This window comes from Melanotaenia boesemani, chromosome 5 (assembly GCF_017639745.1).
Source record: "Melanotaenia boesemani isolate fMelBoe1 chromosome 5, fMelBoe1.pri, whole genome shotgun sequence".
Lineage (NCBI taxonomy): Eukaryota > Metazoa > Chordata > Actinopteri > Atheriniformes > Melanotaeniidae > Melanotaenia > Melanotaenia boesemani.
This window is the reverse complement of record NC_055686.1, coordinates 9,828,481-9,850,874: the sequence shown is the minus strand read 5'-3', so window position 1 is coordinate 9,850,874 and position 22,394 is coordinate 9,828,481. Positions and strand designations below refer to the sequence as shown.

The 22,394-nt window shown below is 36.7% G+C and overlaps 1 protein-coding gene across 1 annotated transcript; it reads right to left on the bottom strand.

The window, feature by feature from the left end:
• Positions 1 to 1,615: 1,615 nt before the first annotated feature.
• LOC121639716 (NACHT, LRR and PYD domains-containing protein 5-like) lies at positions 1,616 to 19,723 on the bottom strand. The gene is made up of 12 exons (XM_041985161.1): positions 19,611 to 19,723; positions 19,330 to 19,523; positions 18,449 to 18,566; positions 16,649 to 16,747; positions 15,932 to 16,030; positions 15,723 to 15,827; positions 13,867 to 14,018; positions 10,801 to 12,586; positions 9,459 to 9,632; positions 9,090 to 9,263; positions 8,831 to 8,877; positions 1,616 to 5,307 (listed from the first exon to the last, which is right to left on the bottom strand). Exons 3-12 carry the CDS (start codon positions 18,550 to 18,552, stop codon positions 4,784 to 4,786), a joined length of 3,264 nt encoding a protein of 1,087 aa, XP_041841095.1. The 5' UTR covers positions 18,553 to 18,566; positions 19,330 to 19,523; positions 19,611 to 19,723; the 3' UTR covers positions 1,616 to 4,783.
• Between the last annotated feature and the right edge of the window lie 2,671 nt (positions 19,724 to 22,394).

Here is a 22,394-nt window from a genome sequence, read left to right as displayed (position 1 = left end):
CTAACCCCTCCCACTTTAAACTGAAATAGCTCAACTATTATGCTGCTAGCATCTTAGTCAAACACTTCTGCCATCCTAACATCCAGTGTATTTGAATAAATAAATAAAAAAGAATTAGCATATTATCTAAACTGTAACAGCATATAAAGGTACCTTTGAACCTATAATAGAAGTTGCTGCTGAGTGCTTGTACTGTGTTCTGGACTAGGAGTGTTTACCAGGGCCAGTCAGGATTTAGGTGTGTGGATTTGGGCCACGTTGGGTTGAGAGCTGTTAAATCTCATGTACTGTGATGTTGCTTTGGACAAGATGAAGACCTGGTGCAGACTCTGGGAAGTGCTCTTGAGCCTATCATGGCATGTTACTCGTGTCACCTGGGTTAAATACTTTTCTGGGTTTGAGCCTTTGGGGCTAACATTCAGGTGACAAAGAGAATAGTGAAGAACAGATTAAAACTAAGTGGCATTAATAAATATGGTCATTATTGATAATGTGTGGATGAAAATGTGTTGACAGATTTTAATGATTTAGTTAATGATGATATGCTAATGATTTTACCATTTTAATAATATACAAGTATTTTACATTTACTGGCTTGTTTATCTTTTGCATGCTCATGAAATATGTTGTAAAGTGAAAGCAGCAAACACATGCATTGGCAGTTGAACTGTTAAACGATCTTCATGCAGATCTTTATCTAGTCAAATGAAGTCAATGAAATCTGGTTACGTCGTAAGAGGGTGGAGTTCAAAGGCACGATGGGGGCTTGCTAAAGTGTGTGAAGCCAGTTGAGACTGTTAGAAGAATGATCAATGACTCATTTTTATACATTCAAGTCCAAACCAGGGGTTTAGAGAATAACGACAATTCAAACAACACTGTAGGAATCTGTGAGATTTTCTTTAAAACCGGTGTTGTATCAGCTGCTAGTTGACTTATCAGTAAGGTTCCATCACATTCAAAGACTACTTTGGTTATGTTTCTTAAATACTACCAATAATTCAGCAACAATAATAAAAATCAAAACAAAAGCTGGACATCCTTTACGTAAACCTCATCTAACATTAAACCTTTTAGTCGTCCCAAAAGGAAAAAGAAACAGAACCGTTGATATCATAATATAATAAAGTTTTTTAAGTGTTTCTCCAAATCTAAAATGTTCTAAAGCTTTTAAAATGAAAGAAAAAAATCAAATGCCTTGTAAAAGTTAGCGATAGGATAAATTATTATTATCTTTGCCTCCGCCAAGGTTGAGGTAATAAATTATTTGATTAATTTCTCCAGCTTCCATTTACTTTCTGTTAACCATGTAGGAAGATCATCAAAGTAATCAATCAGAGCTGTATATTATTTAATTTTAATTTTGGAAAGTTAATGGACAACATTGACGTATTTTTGTGAACTTTTCCTGTATTTGTATGTTTTTAAAAACAAATCATGTGATAATCTTCCTGTTGAAATATTACTTTAACCTTCATTTAAACAAGCAGGTTATTTATTGACAACAGCATCGTTATTGGGTTACTTTGCAATGCAGTAGCATTTAGTTTATAACTGTAAATAGACCTAAAACAAATTAAATAATGTTCAAATTCCAGGACGTCTATACTTTATCTTCATTTATACTTTATTGTCTGATGATTTGCAATACATTTGTGATACATGTAATAAAGCAGAAAAACATTTCACTCAATGTAAATTAAAACCAGAACACATCACACTGACACGTGATACTGAAATTAAAATGATCACATCATTCTTCTTCTTTCTCATCCTGAAGTCACACTTTTTTCTTTACAAGGCAAGTGACATAAAATAAACACAAATCCTACTTACAAATGAAATCCTACATTTCCACATAACTCCTGGATTCACCTTTAAATCGGTCTTGAACAAATGAAAATGGAGTCTGAAGAGAAATGGGAGGTTATCACGAGGTCAGAAAATATGCAAGAGAAGGTTCGTTTATCAAATCATATAAGTAAAAAAAAAATAAAACTTTTTTTGTGATTACTCAGGAAATAAGTGTGTCATTACAAAATCTGTTGTTTTAAACCAAATACTTCACCAAGTCAACTTCAGTAATGACACATTAATTTTAGCTTATCACAAATTGTTAAGGACATAATTTATTGCTTATTAGATTTGTTCATTCACACCAGCTGAATAAATATAAACAGATAAAAATCTGACACAACTTAGTAAATTGTCAGAAAGGGACGGAAATGTGTTATTTGTACATCAGTTTATACATAATATAGTAAAAGAATCTATAATAAGAGATTAAAACAAAATATGGTTGAATAACATCTTCAGGAAACTACTGATAACACGAGGTAAAAAATGACTAATTTAAAGTAAATGAATGTTAAAATGAACACACATACATGGTTGTAGTAAGTTTTACATATAGAAACACACTCTGGATGTACAAAATAAACATGTTGCTTTATCATCATTTAAGCAAATCATTTCTGCCTCATGGGCAACAAAGAAAAATGTGTTTACTAACACGATGCTGTCCTACAAAGATCAAATCTTTATTTTTCATTAGTTTCTTCATTTCCCTACTTTGGTGTTGAGTGCTCTGGTTTAACCGCTCCTACCTCAACCTTAACACACACACAGTAAATACACAAAAACCTGACACACAAAATAATTATAAAATTCAAAACAAAGACCAAAATTATAAGAAAATGAGAAAATCATAAATAATCATCTGTATGTGTAAATGGGGATCATTCGATTAAATTGGTGATGATAAATGTTACATGTTCAGATGCCTGGTGTGGAGGATATCATGAAGCTTTATTTTTATTAATTTACAAAGATTTAACCTCCACAAAAGGCTTAATTTATTATTATTGTTTAAATTATTATAATTATTTACAGCATTAGTAGTGATAGGAGCCCCTGTAATAACAGCTTTCAGTAACACATGTATGTTACTCATCTTTAGGACGCAGCTGTCAGGGTGTGTGGAGGACGAGGACCCAAATGCAGGGTGAAGACATAGTAGACAAGCTGATGTAGGAATCAGTCATTTAATGAAGATAACTAAATGCCCTGCACAGGCAGGATAACTAGAACGTAACACAATTCTTAAAAAAAAAACAAACTAAGAGGCAGATTCGTACCAGTAAGAAAGACAGAGGACCCGAAGAAGACGAAGACTAGAAACTAAATAAAATACCACAATATAAAAACAAGAATTAAACCAAAAATCACACAGACCACATTTACCATTAAAGCTAAAAGACGCTTTTATACACGACTCATTTTTCTGTTTTTTGGTTTTGGATTTTTTCATTCTTTCTATTTACATTTTAGTCATTTTATTGTATTTTTCAGCCACATGAGTAATGTTAAGAAAAGGTAACAACAGATTAAAATGGCTAAAAACTAAGCGGTAAAAAGAAATATGTGGATAGAGTTTATTATGCTTGGATGGAAGGTGAATAGATTCAGTCATGTGAGTCATGGTCCGTCTTATGGTGTTTGGATTTCCCAGCTGCCCTGAACGCCCCCTCCTTCCACTCTCACTAATTATTGATGCGCTCCACCTGCGCTGTGCTCTTTATATACCTGTGTGTGACAATCTCCCTCTGTCAGATCGTCTTGGTTCATCCCTGCATGCATCCAGCATTATTCTCTGCCTGCTTTGCCGTTGACAGCTTCCCCTTTGGACCTGGATTCTCATCTCTGCCTGCTCCCTGTCTGGTACTCTGCTGTGTATTAATTGGATCTCCTGGCTCTCTGACCTCTGGATTTGTTATCAGGATTTGGATACTGGATGACGGACTTAACCCCTTTTGGCCCAAAGTAGTAATACGGAAGCACCACCCTCTGTCTACCACACACGGTGCCCCAGCTCTCTGTCTGTGGCTTCTTCACTAACTTATTCTCTGTTCAGAAGTTCTCTCCCACAATCCAGCGGTCTCCCTTCTGGTTCCTCCTACTGGTCCCCGAAATTCTCATAAAGTAAGACGCTGAACTTTCGTTCAGTAACATCATCCCAACCTTCCTGCCTCCTAACTCCTGTTCTCGTGTGTCCGCAGATTACTGACCTAGGGAGAGACCGGATGGCATATTGTACAATAAAAATCCTTATACCTTTCCCTGGGATTCTGATTACTGCTGAGTCCAATCACCTGAGTTATGACAGTGCGTATCTCTCATCCTACCAGACGGATCCCTGCAGAACATGGAATGTCGTACATAGTTTTTCCACTGCAACATACGTCCACAACAAATTAGCAATAAATGCTTAAATCTATTGTTTACATCTGTACACTTTACACTATTAAAATAAACTGTAAAAAATAACAAATCTAAAGGATTGTTTAACAACCAGACAGCTGTTCACTGGTTGACTTTTAACTCCCACACAGCTAAAAGAAAACTAGTCTTCAGAGACAAACCAGACTCCTCTACTTGAACCTGATACTAACAGATGAAAACTTTTAATACATTTTCTTTTAAATGTAAAAGTTCAGGTTGCTGAATGAATAAAGTAACACCACTGAGCGAGTTCAGGCAAGCAAATAAAGCTCCTCTGTGCTTCATATTCTACATGTCACATAACAACTAAACCTTCCGATCTGGACAATGTGTTTAAGCTGCACACGTCCTGTCTTGCTCTCTGCTTCATACTTACTTCACAAACATGACTTGCTTGCTTTTTATGCCCTTACTGCTGCTGCGTACTGCAAACAATACATGCTGCCTGTAACTGACTAAACTACACTTATGTCTGTGAGGAGCATGTCGGAAAATCTGAAATTCAGCTGAACACAGCAGATGTATGAGGGTGGAGTTCAGCAGCAGGATAGAGAGGCTCGCTGAATTTTGCATTGAAGGTGTGAAGCCGGATGAGACTGTCAGAGGAAACTTTGTAGAAGGACAGAACACCAGCCTCCCAATCCAGATACACTCCAACATGCCTGGTGCGTGCACCTAAAGACGTGATACAGATCTTCTGATCATCATGCTGAACATAACAACCCTCCTTAGAGCAGCTCAGACACCAAGACTTGTCATTGAGCCCCAGCTTGCAGTCATCAGTCTCCCCCTTTCTGACAATGCTTCTGTATGTTAACCCGATGCTGAAGGGTTCCCCCTGCTCCACCTCAAAGTAGCATCTCTCTTTAAGGCCCTGCTCACACAACACCTGACGACAGAGATCGAATCTTTCCACGTGACGAGGATATGGCTGCTCGTCTTCCACCCAGGTCACCTTTCTGTTCCCGTCTGAGAGAAGCAGGTTCTTGTGTGCTGTGTTGGGGTCCAAAGTGACCCGACAGGCATCTGGAGGTAAGAAAACACTCGATGCTATTTGGGTCATATGAACTGTAAATTATTTAGGATTTTACCCTCTTTGTAATTTCAACTGTCTATGAGTTTCACAGAGATTTATAAAAAGGCCTGTAGGCTGGAACAATGATATAGCTGAATATGAACCATATCATTTTATTTTTGGCTTCATAATGGTCATACCACTTTAGCAGAGACTTACTTTAAAATAAATTGGGCTCAAATCAAATTAAATATTTAGAAGCATACACCCACAAAGAACTAACAAAATTAAAGGCTTTAAATGTCACTTCTTTAGGTCAAAGGATAAGAAAAGACACAAAAACTTAATTTGAAATTTAATTCCAATAGTAATACCACACACTCCCAATTAAACACAATGAAAAACAATTCAATGAATGATATAAATTATTATAAATGTATATTTCACATCCAAACTCTTCAAATGTCCCAGAAATAAAAGGAGCTTTTCACTCCCTTGTTCAACCCTTTAAAGTCCCACCCAAGAAAAAATGGGGAGAAAATTAATTTTATTAAAATCATGTCTTTATTTGGAACTTTAACAAAATGTAATATATATATATATATATTGTTTTTTTTTGTATAATTACTTTATTACTGTGTGATCTCTGAAAATGATTGCAGTTTAGTCGTCTGGCTCCTGGTATCCAACAGTGGGCAGAAGACAAGTATCAGATTGTGAACATCAGGGTTTTGAACAATGTTTTAACATAAAATGATGCAAATGATGTCAGAAACTGTATCAAATATGATGTTTGGCATTATGGAGATAAAGAAATATGATCAAGCAGCTTAACTGAGAACTCTTTATTGCTGGTTCAGTCCTAGTTGTTAAGAAATCAAGCAAAACTTATCCAAACACCTTCCAGCCCCAGCTTAAAATGAGCAACAAACGGATTAATCAACCTTTTAAAATTTGGTTAAATATTACTACTAAACGAGGCCTGTTCATGGATATAAAGATCTTACAGTGGTGTTCATACACTTTTGATTTTAACCAGAATCAGATTGATGCTAGCTTCAAGAACTGGATGAAAAGGAACCTGTTTGTTCACTGAACTTAAAATAAAATAAATAAAATAAAGGGACCCTGTGTGACCCTGAGATGTTGAAAAACGAATACGGCTTAGACAGTAGGGATTTTTTTTATTCTTACAGGCACATTATTACATGTCTAGCTTTATTAAACATTTAGAATTTGATCATAATGTGGTGGGAGGATCCCTGGTCCAAAGTAATTTCAGGACTACACAAGAGTCTTCAGGAAACTAAAATGATAAATTTATCCTATAAAAGGCAGAAATGGGAGAAATGACTGAGGAATTGTGGCTGAAATACTGTGAATCCAAATGGAAAATCATATATTCAACCTCTTGGAGAGTATTTGGCTGGACTTGGTAGATTTCCATTACTCCGGTCCAAAGATCATGTAACTCAGAGCTCCTCCATCTGCTGGGAAACTGTGGTTCACCGATCAGCTTAATTTATTCTGGGACTGTCCATAAAGAAACGTTCTGGATACTCATTTATGTAAAACTATTAAACACAGTTGCTACTGGAGTCAAATATGTGTTTTATTTTTTTTTGTTTTGGTCACTAGATGGTGCTGTGGCTTCATGTATGTAGTGAAGGTGACAACAGGTTGAGTTCAGGTGTCGACCCGAAAGGGCCGCAGATTTTTGACTTGCTGTGGCGGAGTGTGTACGAACGCTGTCGTAATGTAACCTGTGGGATCGCAAGAGTTGGACATTGTTTACTATTCATCTGTCAAGAAGCAATAAACTGGTAACACTGAAAACATGACGAAGTCTTGGACTGAACTGCACACGAAAACAACAGGTACAACATGAGCCACCCAGCGCGTCATAAACAAAGCAGCTACCTCACTAACAAAACACCTCACTAGTGCAGCAGTGGGCTGTTATAGCTGCTATTTAAATCATGTTTCACTGGGAGGAACCTCTCAAAATCTGTTAACAAGGTCAAATATTTGTGTTATTGAGCGTTGCAACAAGGAAAGCAATCATGAAGAAATGGCTCACACCACAATATATTGATCATTAAATTATTTTCTATATGTAGACTCGTTCTAAAAAGGTTTCACTGTCATGTACCCAGGTTTGCTGCCAGGAGTTTAGGGCCCCCTGAAGACCATTATTTACAGTTTTAATGTCATTTTTTTATTGTAAAATGCCAATATTAAAAATTTCTCTTCACTTTAAAGAAAGTTAAATATACATTATTTATTGACTAGATATATATAATCTACATTACAGTAGATATATATTGTTGGTGCAGCTGCTTCAAGCTGCTTAAATAAATTGCCCTTCATGGGAATAATGAAGATCTATAGATGTGTTTTCACTAGATGTGGCTGTAATTGACTCTCATTGTACACATCACACTGGCCTATTTTGATATTGACTTCTATTTAAACACAGGCTGGAGGCTACTCAGTGTTTCTAATTAAAAAAAATAACGCCTTTGATTTTTGTTAAAAGAAATTTACATTTTATTGTTTTTGAATGGTTAAAAGAGAGAAATTCCCACAGACTCTCTGAAATTATGCTAACTGGCATGTTGGCTGAAGAGTCCTGTTTCATTAAAAAATGAGAAGCCTCCAACCTCAGAGGGTGAAGAGGATTAAGGTAGGTTAGCAGTAAACTGTAGCTTATTTCTCTGACCGGCAGGTTCATTTAAACCACTCACAAACTATAGAGGCAACACACCTTCCCTGCAGAAAAACCAGGTCACCTAATGACACCATTTCTTTTGTCTCTCATCTCTCTCCTTTCTCTCTGTCCCTTTTTGAAAACCAGATTTTCTTTTCTTGCTGCAGTTTTAGTGACCGATAGTTTAATAAATGCTCCGGTTCTTGCACATTGCTGCTGACAAGGAAACTGATGTGCGAGGACAGGACCAAACCATTTCATACACTTTCATGTGGTGGTTTGGTCAACATCGATATTCATTTTCTTTTAGCAGTTTACTGCCAAAAAACCAAGTGAGAACAAAGAGGTCATTCATTTTACTAATACATTTTCTTATTATCTTTGAAAAATGTATACATCATTTCTAATGAAGGTTTAATAATTGTTTTTATATATTTGCACATCTTTTGGGCTCCTATCAAGTCGTGGGCCCTTGAAACCAACAGCAGCCATACGGCGCCTCTGCATGTGCCCAACCCCCTCACCCCTTCTATAATATGTGTTCTAGACCCGACCTGGACTCTTAGAAAGGAAGGGTGAAGTGAGAGATACTGAGTGTTGCTACCTTCAGTTTTACCACTAGATGTCACTAAATCCAGAATATTGATCCTTTAAAAAGATCAAGCTGGTTTGAAAGCATCAGATCTTATGAGCAACTTTAATTGCTTTAGAAATACAGACTGATTGATTAATGGATTTATTTCTTGATTCATTCATAAATTGTTTGATTGGTGGTTTGATGATACTTGTTAAATTGCTTATACTTACTTTCTGAGAGTACTTACATTTTTTGAATCCTGGTTTCAATCGATGACTTCCACCACATTTAAAACTGTGGACAGAAAGGAGAAAAGAGGAATGATTGTTATAAATCTATTTTACGTTCACAGTGATTGAATAAAGTGATGAATACTGAATGTTGTGTTTGATGTTCAACATCAAACTCCTCACCAGCCAATCAGAAAAGAAGACTTTCAGACCAGAGGTGAAAATACTGTGGTGTCTAGCATACAGTGAATCAGACAGGGAAAATATTGTGATTACTGGAGTATGTTGAGTTTGTATTGGTGATTTTCTCTGAGCTCAGACAGCATCTTTTCTCCTGATTCCCCTGGATGGTTGTAGCTCAGGTCCAGCTCTGTCAGATGGGAGGGGTTGGACCGCAGAGCCAAGACCAGATGAGTACAGCCTTCCTCTGTCACCATACACCCAGACAGCCTGAGAACAGAGAGTTTGATTTTTCAGAGCGCAGCTAGAAGAATCTTTGTAGAGCTTCATCACAGGTGACGTGTAGAAAAACTGTGAATGATGAACACAGCTTATGGTGGTGTTGTGGAGGTGCTGTTACTGAAGGAATTCGTCATAAGAGTTTGTTGGTGTTCTGTCACATTTGTACAAACATGTTGTAGGTACCTCAGGATCTGGAGTCTGCAGCACCGATTTGACAGGCCATCACACAGAAGCTTCACTCCTGAATCTCTCAGGTCGTTGTTACTCAGGTCCAGATCTCGTAGACGTGAGAATGGGAACTTGAGACCAAAGGCCAGGTGATTAACCCACTCTTCAGTCACTTTGCAGTCCTTTAACCTGAGTCAGGATTAAAGGATTATAATCTGGTGTTTTTCAAAGAATTATTTATACAGTAGCAGTCAAAGGTCTGGACACACCAACACATACAGTCTGTCTCCAGTTTGATTATCTTCTGTACTGTAGTGCTGCATCAGATCACCTAACCTCTGCAACACATCTGTAAAAAGTGGTTCCAGTTTAGCATTGTGTAGCATCTCTACTTCTTTTAACAACTGTCTGTAAACATCTGGGAAGTCAGGAGACCAGTTGTTGGAGTTATAAGAGAGGAATGTTCTCCCATTCTGGTCTGATGCAAGATTCTAGCTGCTCAACAGTCCTGGACCTTGGTTGTTGGATTATTGGCTTCATGATGCTCAAAATGTTTTCTGTTGGTGAAATGTCTGGACTGCAGGCAGACCAGTTCAGCAGCTGGACTCTCCTCCTGTGAAGCCATGCTGCTGTGATGGATGCAAGATGTGGTTCAGCACTGTCTTGCTGAAATCTGCAAGGTCTTCCCTGAAAGAGACGTTGTCTGGATGGGAGCAGATGTTGCTCTAAAACAGGGCTACTCAATTCAGTCCTACGAGGGCCGCAATCCAGCAGGTTTTCCATGTATCCCTGCACCAACACACCTGAGTCAAATTAGGTGGCTCTAACAGCAAATCAGGTTCTACACAATGACTCATTAATTTGATCTGTGTGGTTGTCAAATACTGCTCCAGTTGTTTTTGATTTACTTTTCCAGCCTTTTTTTTTTTCCTGCTTTTTAAAGATGTGTTGCTGCCATCACATTTCAAAATGAGCTCATATTTTCCATGAAATGGTAAAATGTCCCAGTTTCAGCATCTGACATTTATTTATGTTCTACTGGGAATAAAATATGGGATTTGCAAATCATTGAATTTTATGTTTTTTTAAATTTTACATTGTCTCAACTTCTTGGAAATTAGTGCTTTGTTCTTTAATGGCAAAAAAGTTTTTTTTTTTTTCTTTTTTTTTAACTGTTTATGTTGAGACGTGTTCAAACTTTCCACTGTATACAAGTTTCAGTTATCATGGAGGATTTGTCCCATGTGCAACAATCCTTTTAATAGAAATCCAGTTAGGATTGTATGCACTTACTTTAATACACTTTAATAAATGCTGGAATAAAGTTGTCTGATTAAAAAAGTTAAAGGAAACTCACACAGCTTTCCTGCTGCACCTCACAGCTGGTATCAGCCTCCTCCGGCCTTCCTCTGATGTGTTGTAACTCTTCAAGTCCAGCTCATCTAGTTCATCCTTTGAGATCTGCAGCATGTAGGCCAGCGCAGAGCAGTGAAGGGGGGTCAACTCTGTTTTTGAACGATCTGATAGTTTGAGATATTCCTGAATCTCATCTTTGACTTTGTGGTCCCTCATCTCCACCATGGTCTGGAAAAGGTTAACGCAGCTGTCTGGGGACAAGGTCTTCCTCCGAATGGATCTGAGGTAAGTCAAGATTTTCTTGTCTACATCTTGGTTTGAGTCCAATGGAGTCAACAGACCCTTAAGGACTCTCTGGTTGGCTTCAACCATCAGGCCAAGGAGGAATCGCAGGAAAAAGTCCAAGTGTCCATTCTTCTTCTCCAACACTTTGTTAACTGTCATCTTAAGAAGCTCAAGTAAAGCATGTTCTTCGTCCTTTAGATTGAGGAACCTGCTGAGACCTACATAGTTCTTGGTTGTGAAACATTCATAAACATGAAGAGCTGCAAAGAACTCCTGAACAGTCAGATGCACAAAGAAGAAAACTCTTTTCTTGGAGAAAACTTCTTCTTCCCTAAGAACTGTGTTGAAATATCCAGAGAAGACTGATGCTTCTTCAATGTTAATACTATAGCCTTCCAGGTCTTCTTCATAGAAGATGAGATTATTTTCCTGAAGATGGACAAAAGCAAGCTTGCCAAGTTTCAGAAGAAATTCTCTGTGTGTCTCCAAGAGTTTCTCTTTCTTCTTCTCAGTATTCTTGTCATATTTTCTGCTTCTGCATTTAGTCTGAGCAAACAGGAAATGTGCCATCATCTCTGTCAGAGTTTGAGGAATCTCAGTTTCTTCTTCTTCAAAAACCTCCTGAAATAAGACGGCAGAAATCCAGCAGAAGATCGGGATCTGGCACATGATGTCAAGACTCTGTGAAGACTGAATATGTGACACGATTCTCTCACAAAGATTCAAGTCACGACTAAATCTCTTTTTAAAATATTCCACTTTTTGTGGGTCACTGAACCCTCTTATCTCTGTCACCATGTGGACATACTCTGCAGGGATCTGATTGGCTGCTGCTGGACGGGAAGTTATCCAGAGATAAGCATCAGGAAGAAGGTTACCCTGAATGAGGTTTACAAGGAGATTACCCACAGACGTTACGTCCTTGAGTGACGTTACTGCCTTAACGTTTTCAAAGTCTAGCTGAATTCTGCTTTCATCCAGACCATCTAAGATCACTATGGTCTTGCTTTTCAATAAATCTTCTGACTCTTTCAGGTGGTGGACAGCAGGGTGGAACTCAGTCAGCAGCTCGTGCAGGCTTTTCTCAGCTGAAATCAAATTCAACTCTCGGAGAGCAAAGCAGAAAACAAAGTCAACATCCTGGTTTTCCTCGTCCTCAGCCCAGTCAAGAATGAACTTCTGTACACAGAATGATTTTCCAATGCCTGCAACTCCCTTCGTCAAGACCGTCCTGGAGGGTTTCTCTTGGTTCGGGGATGATTTAAAGATGTCACTGAGGTTGACTGATGTGTCAAATGATGTCCGTTTTTGTAATCTACTTTTAAGGTGTCTGAGCTCGTGTTCTCTAGATAACTCTTCACTCTCTCCTTTAATGGTGTAGAGAGTTGTGTAGATGCCTCTCAGGGGACTATGTTGGTCTTCATCACCTTCAGATGTCAACCTAAATTTCTTCTGCATTGTTTCTTTATGAATCTTCTTTGTTTTCAAATGATAATCATCACCTGTAAAAACCAAATGCATGGCTGTAACTGTTGAGGCAAAAATGCAAAATTTAAAAAGTTAAATAACTTAAAAGCAAAGCTGCCTTTGCTTTGTTATATTTGATGTTGTAGTTTAACATGTTTTTTTTAGACATTCTGGGTTTTTGACATTTTCTGTTGTCAGTGGAGTCTAGCTGAAACATGCTAACATCTTTTCAGACAAACAGCACTGTTTGTTCACAACAGATGACCAACCTGCTGTGTAGCCCTTGGTCATAAATGCAGATGCAGTTCAAATTCAAAACAATTTATTTATATGTGTTTATTTGTCCACACGATACATGGGATATGCAATATAATATGCATTCTTTAAGCTGGTAAAAACTGCACAAAGGTCCACCTTTTCTACAACCAATCTAGGACAGAAAATAACAACCAATGCCAGAGGTGTCAAGTAACAAAGTACAAATAGCTCTGTTATCTTAAGTAGAAATTTTGGATATCTACTGAATACTTAACTGGAGTAATCATATTTCAGCGGACTTTTTACTTCTACTACTTACATTTTCACATAATTATCTGTACTTTGTACAATCCTTGTTTATCCTTTTCATTCCATCTTGAAAGTCTTTAAAAAACATTCTGATACCCTACATGTAATTCTAGTCATTACAGCCTTTAGAATAAAGTTTTATTGGGAGATGGCATAATGCAGCTTAGGCCCCTGTGGCTCGGCATAAGCTTTTGTCTTTAATGTCTTTTTCCCCCCTTAGATTACTTTTACTTTTATACTCTAAGCAGTTTTGAAACCACAACTTTTAAGCTTTTACTTGAGTAAAAAACTTGAGTTGACACTTCTGTGGAAGTCTTTTTAAATGCTAGTATCTATGCTTTTATCTGAGTAATGAAAGGGAAAACTTTTGACACCTCTGCCCAACACACAACTTCCATCCAACTAGTTTGAAGCTCTTGTGTGTGCCTTCATCCATATCACTCCTAAACTGCTGCAGTCACAACAACCTTCAGTTTAATAAGAAGATATGTATCTTATTTCATCATCATGTTTTATGTCTCCACTTGATTAGACTGTATTTTATTTGGAAATTTACCTGTTTTAGGATTTTTACTGTTCTTCATGTTTCAGGTTTTTAGTTTTTTTTTCATTATTATTAATTTGTGTCCATATCTTAAGTTAAATACCGTTCAATTTAAGATTTTTTATTAATCAAAGGGGAAAATGATTCGTTATAAAATTTTACATTTTATGATATTATCATGGTAAAAGTGTTTTAAAAACTTACCAGATTTCATTTTAGGTTTCTTTCCACACTTTGGACAGGAATAGCCTGGTGGTGAAGCAGACTGGTCCCAGTCTGATCCTACACACTCTTGGCATGTCCAGTGTCCACAGGTGAGCTGGGTTGTCTTTCTCACTTCTTCACATGCTGAACATCTTGTTGGGTGGCAGAAGGACAGATAAACATCACATTTGTTTTGTCTAGTAAGTATCAATCAAAAACACATAAATGTGTCTGTTATAGGAAGTTAATCTCAAACCAACACTACAGAGCTTTTGCTCATTTTTGCCCTCTGGCTCCCCCCTAGTAAACGCTAGGGGTAAGGTAGAGCACATAACTTGCATTTAAAACATATTCACACCAGCTCTTTTTATTTGAATACTAGTCCGTTTGCTTTGAAAGTCTGCTTTGTTTGGGGAAATGTCAATGCACAAATGAGACCAGATTCAGATGAAAGAAGTGAACTGATAGAAGCCAGCGAGGCAGGGCATCTCAGTGTGTCCAAGGAGGAAAGGACACCCCAGGTGCATGGCCAGATACCCAAGGACGGAGGAGCTGGGACAGTTCTGGCAATCCATAGGACATTTTAAGAGTGGCAACCTCCTCAGGCACCAGAGCAGGAAGGAGGAGCATACTGCTTGGTGACCCGCTCCCCCAGAAGCATGCTCTCCCGGACCACCACTAAAACAAGGATTCAAGAAGCTTACTTCCCAAAAATCAGTTTCTCTCTCCCAGATAAGGCAACATATGGATTTTTAATATGGCATGAGTAATAATTTAGTCTTTAGTGCATTTAAAAATTACGTTTTAATTTCACTGATTATTCTGTTTGTATTAACGCATAACTCTTCACAACCCTAACAAAAATGCCAAATTTATTTGATAAATGTGGGCTATATTTTTTTTCAGTGGTCCAGCAACCTCCTGAAATTATCTTATGATACTCGGTTTAAAAAAGGCTGGTCCAGAGCCACCCTTCATTTCCTTATAATTTGCTTTCCAAGCAGTTAGAATTTCTTATAATCTTTTAAAGTGGTCTTGACCAACGCTTCTCCAGGTTTTCTGAAGGTTTTTAAAACATTTTCTTTGGGCATTGGTTGCTTTTCACTTATTTTTACTGCAGTTCTTGAACCTGATCATTTTAAGAAGAATGTAATCTTTGCTGAGCCCACAAATAATAATCTGTGAGTCATTCAAGCATAAAAAGGCTGCTGTTGCTGTTGTGTCAACTAAACACGCAACTTACCAAAAACTATATGGTAATACGGTATGTGGAAATAAATAAAAAAAAGAAAAATTAGTTTAAAAAAAAAAAAACATTTATTTTCAGGTTTTAAATAGAAATATGTCTCTAACTGGTAATCAAGATTTTGAAAATATGAGCAACTTCTTTCTTAACAAAAACACAAAAAACATTTACAAAAAAAAAATTAGGGCAGATTCTGCTGGGTTAGACAAAACTCAGGAACGCACACCTATAATGAAGCATGATGGTGGCAGCATCATGATGTGGCAAAACTTCTCAATAGCAGGTTGAGACAGACAATAAAGATTAATGCAAACGGCAAACCAAAACATCTACACTGTAAGTGGCCAAGCAAAATTCTGGTCCTACACCTTGTTGGAGGCACCTTATTGAAGTGTAATTTGTAAGGCATTAAAAGCTCTTCCCCCAAAATTCAGCGTCTTGTAGGGTAAATCCTGGACACGTATAAACTGTGTATATTTTTACAGGCAATTTTAAATACACACTGACTGGTCATATTGTTAAGCTGCATATTTGTTGGATGATGTTAGATTAAATCTCTTCAGAAATATCTTGTGATTTGACGTCACACATTATAAAACATTAAATTTACCTTTGGGTTTTTTCAATATCCAAGTAAACTGGCTGATGCTCTGGTGAATCACTCATCATAGACTCGGTGGTGGAAGCTCCAGGTTCAGTTCCTCTAAACTGTAAACTAGAAACATACTTCTTTTCACACATCTTTGTATTTAGTCATCTACAGATTTAAAGAGGTTATGGAAAATATTTTAATTTATACTGAACAATATGTAGAATTACCTTGGTGACTTCCTAAAGCTGAGTGGGTGACCCATGGAACCATCACTCTTTAAAGATTCACGTGAGGGACCTCCAGACTCAGATACACTCCTCTCTGAACTGTTAAGAGAAGACAGTGATACACTGATAGTCATAAAAAATATCGAAGATTTCACTAATTGAGACATAAATGAAATATTCTGATCCTAATGATGTTTTGATATCAAACGCAACCTTATATAAACAACAGAGTACATGACATTGTATGATTATTTATAATGGACCTGCCATGATCATTTCCACACATTTAATTCTTAATATTTTGTATCTAAAGATCAGCTTTGCATCCATCACAACTCTGAATATTTTGAGATTATTTCAGAACACGGGGAAGCTTTTTCCTGAGGGAAGCATCCTCTTGAGAATATTTGTAGGGAAGTGTCTTCTGATTAATTAAACTCTTTGAAATTTGCCGAGAGATCAACAGAGGTGTGACGATGACTGACGAAGGACATTCAGTCTGAGAGTTCCTGCAGAATATAAACTAACTACATCCAGGTTAACTAATACTGATGAATCACTCATCATAGTCTGAGTGGTGGAAGCTCCCTGTTTACTTCCACTAAGCTGTGAACTAGAAACATAGTTCTTTTAACACATCTTTGTATTTACTCATCTACAGATTTAAAGAGGTTATGGAAAATATTTTAATTTATACTGAACAATATGTAGAATTACCGTGGTGACTTCCTAAAGCTGAGTGGGTGACCCATGGAACCATCACTCTTTAAAGATTCGCATGAGGGACCTCCAGACTCAGATACACTCCTCTCTGAACTGTTAAGAGAAGACAGTGATACACTGATAGTCATAAAAAATATAGAAGATTTCACTAATTAAGACATAAATGAAATATTCTGATCCTAATGATGTCTTGATATCAAACGCAACCTTCTATAAACAACAGAGTACATGACATTGTATGATTATTTATAATGGACCTGCCGTGATCTTTTTTACACATTTAGCCTTAATCTCTAGATTAGTTGGGGAACACGGGGAAGTTTTTTTTCCTGGGGGAAGCATCTTCCTAAAAACAAGAATATTTAAGGGGAAGTGTCTGATTGGTTTCCTGGAAACTCACTGAGGGGGCAGCAGAGATGTGATAGTAACTAACGACACATCCCGTCTGAGTGTTACGACAGCCTGGAAACGAGGGAATACTTGGAGGTGTTTGTGCTGATATGATGAGTTTGGTTTTCTCCCAACATGATGCTGCACATTCTGACCAAACATCTGTCCAAATGACGGTGGTTTGTTCAGATGTGACTTTCAATAACACTATTTATTTATCTAGGGAAAAGGGAGAAGACATTTTCACTGTTAAAGTACAGCATCGAGTTAAGAAAATGTTTATATGACTCTAATGATAACACAACATTTCCAAGGATATTAACACATAATGGGAAACAACCATGTTGAATGTGGAGGGTACATTGTTGGTGTGTAAAACACCGCCAGTGTGTTACTGGTATTTTGAACATTGGTGTGTTTAAGACTATTTTGAAATGTTGAGTAATTATTGATTTCCCTGAATATTACTGGTAGTTTAATCCAAGGCTGTGTACCTCTGACAGGTTTAACCATTTTAATTATTTTTTTTTATAGAATATTAAATCTCAGAACAGACAGTATTTTATAAATCAGATGTGTGTCCAAGAAAATTTGATAACTGTCAAAATTAAGAAAGTTATATTATATTTCTAAAATGTCACAGTGGTGGAAATTATGAGGTTTTCTATCTATGATTTTATTTGTTTTTTAGAGAGACCTGATGGGTTGTTATGTGATTGCAGTTGTATGTGAGCAGGTTGTATAGCAGCATGCATATAAGCTGCGGCTGACTCTGTAGTAACAGACGCTTGTATGTAATGGAAGCTCAATCATTTATACTTAATTGTATTTGCAACTTTCTTTACACGTTCCCTAAATGTTAAGCAAGAGCCAAAAACCAACCAAGGTGTTTAAAATGTCCCACCACTTCATGACTCTTTATTCACCATTACACGTTTGGACGCCCTCTGCTGGCTCATGAGAAAATTACACGAATGACGTCTTTTCAATCTAATCCAGATTCTTCAAGCCACTGAGAAAAAGGTAACAGAGGTTTTATCAGGTGTACAGCTGCTTCTTTTGTGTTCCAAAGCTGTGCTGCCATGTTCTTTCTAGAGAGAACAGGTTTTTCCTGGTAGTTCTTCCAAACAAGCCTGTTCAGTCTATTTCTAACTGTGCTGTCATGAACTTTAACATTTACCATGCTGAGGAGAATAAGCATGTAAGACTGACAGTCTTTTATGTTTTTCATTTTTAATCTTTCTCAGTGAAACATGATGCATGATGAAGACCACGAAGCCTTCCCAGATAGATGAGCAGCAGCAATTGTTTCTCCGTAATAATAACTGCTGATGTCTTTCCTCCTTAGCATTGTGTAACCACACCTGAATGCTGCATGAGAATAACATGCAGGTGTAACATTACCTGTGTGGCAGCTCACTGGAGGAGCTGAGTGGATCTTTGGACAATGAAGAGGAAGAGCTGGATGAAGAAGAGTCCATTTTCTTCCTCTTTCTCCCCTCAGCCATTTTTACAGCAGCAACTGAAACACATTTATTTTTCTAATCAAATTTATTGTCCCTTTTGAAGGACAAAAGATCTTTTCACTGCAACAGAATAATCTCTGCAAATTTGTTCTCCTGAATGGATCATAAGTACTTAACACATTACAAACACCTTCTCATTCGTCTGCAGAAGTTTTAGTAGGATTGTTTATGCTGAACTAGATGTTATCATCCTCTGCAGCTGACTGTTAGTATCACACTTTAACTTGATGTTTATCTGAGGCTTTTTTCCAACAGTTCGTGTTACATGTTATCGAAGGTGTTTCAGATCTAGGATTTCAATAAAATGGTGGAGTGCCAAAACTACGAACAAAAGCATCAAAGTACAAGTTCATGCATGTTGCTTCTTCATTGTTTGGGTACTGGCAGTTAAATAATCCACAGTTTTGAATATAAATTGAAAAGAAAATGCTTTTAACAACTCACAATTACAAACATAATGGATCATAATTTTGGAAAACACCTTCTCTGTCACGTGTATCTACGTCAGTTTGAGGACCAACCGTCTGTTTCGGTGCAGAAGATCAACACAGATAAAAGCCCCGCCCCCTTCAAATGAACAATAATAAAAACAAACAGCACGTGCGTGAAACGACGGCGCTTGGAAACAGATTAAAATTTATGTCTGATTCTTTTTGACATTTATTGTGTTAATCTATTTTTATTTTTACAACTTTTGAACTTTTAAAAATACAATCTGCTGTAAAATACAAGCGTTGTACATAAATATGCGCATGATACCTTTGTTTACAGACAATCGGGCACGTTTAGCTGATCATAACACAATGACGAACGTTACAAGCGTTACTCTGTCACCATGGTTACTGAACTAAAATAAGGATTTGTGCCTCAGGTAGAATTCGTCAGTTAACGCGGTACATCGCTGCCGTTGAACTGGCTTTTGAAACTGCGTAGTTCCGTAGTAACAAACATGTCTGCCTTACATGCAGTGGAAGAAAACACAGACGTCACAGATACGATGTCCGAGCAGAGTGAAGACGGAAACGCAGACACATTCTCACCTCTTCCTGAAGTAAAACTTCTTCTTTATACCTTTGGATCCAGGATCCTCTAAACGTGTCCTAACAAACGAACTGAACCTGAAATGTGGTCCGCTGGATAAAAAAACACAGCGGAAAGTCCCAAAATCTCCCTGCCCTCTGTTTCAGTTTCACAAATGGAAAAAAAAAAAAAGAAAAAAAAAAAAAGAGGGGGGGGGGGGGGCTTTCACCAAAATAAAATAAAAATTCGACCCGTTATAACGTCATATCTTTATTGTAAAAACGTAAAACGTATTACGAAAGAAAGAAAGAAAGAAAGAAAGAAAGAAAGAAAGAAAGAACGAAAGAACAAAAGAAAGAAAGAAAGAAAGAAAGAAAGAAATCTGCATCATAAGGTGTTCATATCTGCGGCTGTACTTCTTCTACTCTTCTCCCACTCATGAAATAAACTAACATGAACATAAAGTTAAATGATATTTATGGCAGGGGTAAATTTTAATTCCATGTTATATGAATGTTATTCAATAACACTTCAAGCATCAAGCATTTCTCACACAATAGCAGTGCTTCTCAAACTTTTTGCCAACTTATTTTATTTATTTTTTTTAAATGTTTTTAGCCAAGTAACCAGGTGTCAGTTTATATTTTTATTTACATTTCACCACATTAAAATTTTTAAAGACCAGTAAAATAGGTTAACAGTATAATTAGGTACGACGACTCCAAATTTCTTCCTTTGTTTTAGAACAATTATTATCAAGAAGTTTGCATTTAATAAACAGAAACATTATGAACAACCTGGAATCTCTTCAGAAAATGAGCAGTTTCAACAATATTTATCACATTTATATTTACTTTATTTATTTACAGATTTTATTTTAATTTGATATATTTAATATTTTATTATGTAGGTTAGCCGTTATTATATATATAAAATATATTAATTTAAATGGTCATGAAATATATATACATTTAGAAAAGATTTAGTGACTTCTTATTCATTAAAAATATTTCATTTTTATTTTGCGTATATATTCAGTCTGAACTTTTTTACTTTGTATGCTAAATATCATATAAGTGGTCACGTATAATACCCATTTATGAATATTTATGAATGATCTGAAACTTTGGAGCACTTAATGGACTAAGAAATCCAAAGGCCATCAAAACTTAGGTCATTTATTTTAAACTGAAATGTTCTTTGAAATATATTTCATTGTTGTACCCCTCAGCTATGTTTTTATTTTAATGTTCACTCTATTGAAATGTTTACATTTTCTTCTGCTTCATGCGAGAGACCTTACTGTCTTTTGTATTTGTTATGTGTATCTGGTGTTGCTGAAAATTCAATTTAAAAGTTAAAAAAAATTAAAAATAAAAAAATAAAATGTTATACACACACACAGACACAACACACACAACACACACACAAAGAGAGAGAGAGAGAGAGAGAGAGAGAGAGAGAGAGAGAGAGAGAGAGAGAGAGAGAGAGAGAGAAAGAAAGAAAGAAAGAAAGAAAGAAAGAAAGAAAGAAAGAGTAAACTTCAGAGCTGGCCAGTCAGGCTGGTAACCGCTGGCTGTGCTGTTTCTAGTCTCTAACTTTGCTCTTTGTTGACTTTAAGTTCAGCCTCACTTTTTTTTTTTTTTTTTTTTTTTTTTTTTTTTTTTAGGTATTTCCTATAAAATTTCTACTTCCTCAGTTTTTGTTTTTCTCTTTTATGTCCTATTCTGAGCACCAGACTTGATCAGTGGACAAACCCTTTGTGTGTGTGGGGGTTCTTGACCACTATTTTAAAGACAGGCCTATTTTGAAAAATGACCCTGGGCCCAGGACAACAGACTAATTTGCCTCTTACTCATTAAGCCTTGAATAAATGAATGAATGAATGAATGAACGAATGAACGAATGAACGAATGAACGAATGAACGAATTAACGAATGAATGAATGAATAAATAAATAAATAGGGACAAAGTGTGGACATTAATCACAATTCTTCTGAATGTCCAAAGCCTATAGGCCTGTGGGGGACCCCAAGTTGGGAACCATTGTCCTTGGTGAATTTGACCTGAAGTGAACCAGAAGGTCCCAAAACTGACGACAATACAAGGGTTAATAATTTCTGTTAAAGCCAAACACGCTGACAGGAAATAAAAGTGTTAAAATTAGTATTAAAACAGAGAAACCCACGAGGGTAATATGGTTGATATTCTCCTTTATTATAGATTTTCTTCATTAAGCCTAGCTTGTGAAGCACATTTACCCGAAATATCACACAATGAAATATTACTTTGCATATTTTTTGCATTCTTTGCATTTCCTCCTGCATGCTCAACTATCTAATTCTGATATAAACAAATATCTAGCAAATGTTTAGTTTCCTGCACAGCAGCAAGATGAACAGAAACACCCTGCAGAAGACTTTTCAGCTTTTATCTGACCTGAAAAGAATAATAAAACATAACTTACATGTATGTCGACAAACCGTTTACACGCTTCTGCTTCCTTTTTTAACCTCCGTGGTCGCCTTTCTGTGGTATATTAGGGCTGGGCTAGTAAAAAGCAGCCTGTTCTTTCACTTCCTTTCTTCTGCTGAAAGTAAAAGGTGATTGACCACTAGATGCTGCTGCAAGAGATTCCTTACGTCCACTGTCTGTGTGATGATTTAAAAGTTTAATGAAAAAAATTAAAGTCATGATTCTGTATTTATGCTTTATTGTTTGTTTCTAAACAAACATGGCTTTGACATCGGAGTCAACTCTTCCTCTCTGCTTCTGCTTCTCTTCATTCATTTTTTTCCTCACAA

Coding starts and splice junctions, on each gene's coding strand:
- LOC121639716 (XM_041985161.1), bottom strand. CDS start 18,552: ATGGCTGAGGGGAGAAAGAGGAAGAAAATGGACTCTTCTTCATCCAGC. Junction 15,828..15,931: donor AGCTTTAGGAAGTCACCAAG/GTAATTCTACAT, acceptor GTATGTTTCTAG/TTTACAGTTTAGAGGAACTG. Junction 5,308..8,830: donor GAAACCAGGATTCAAAAAAT/GTAAGTACTCTC, acceptor TCTTACCTCCAG/ATGCCTGTCGGGTCACTTTG.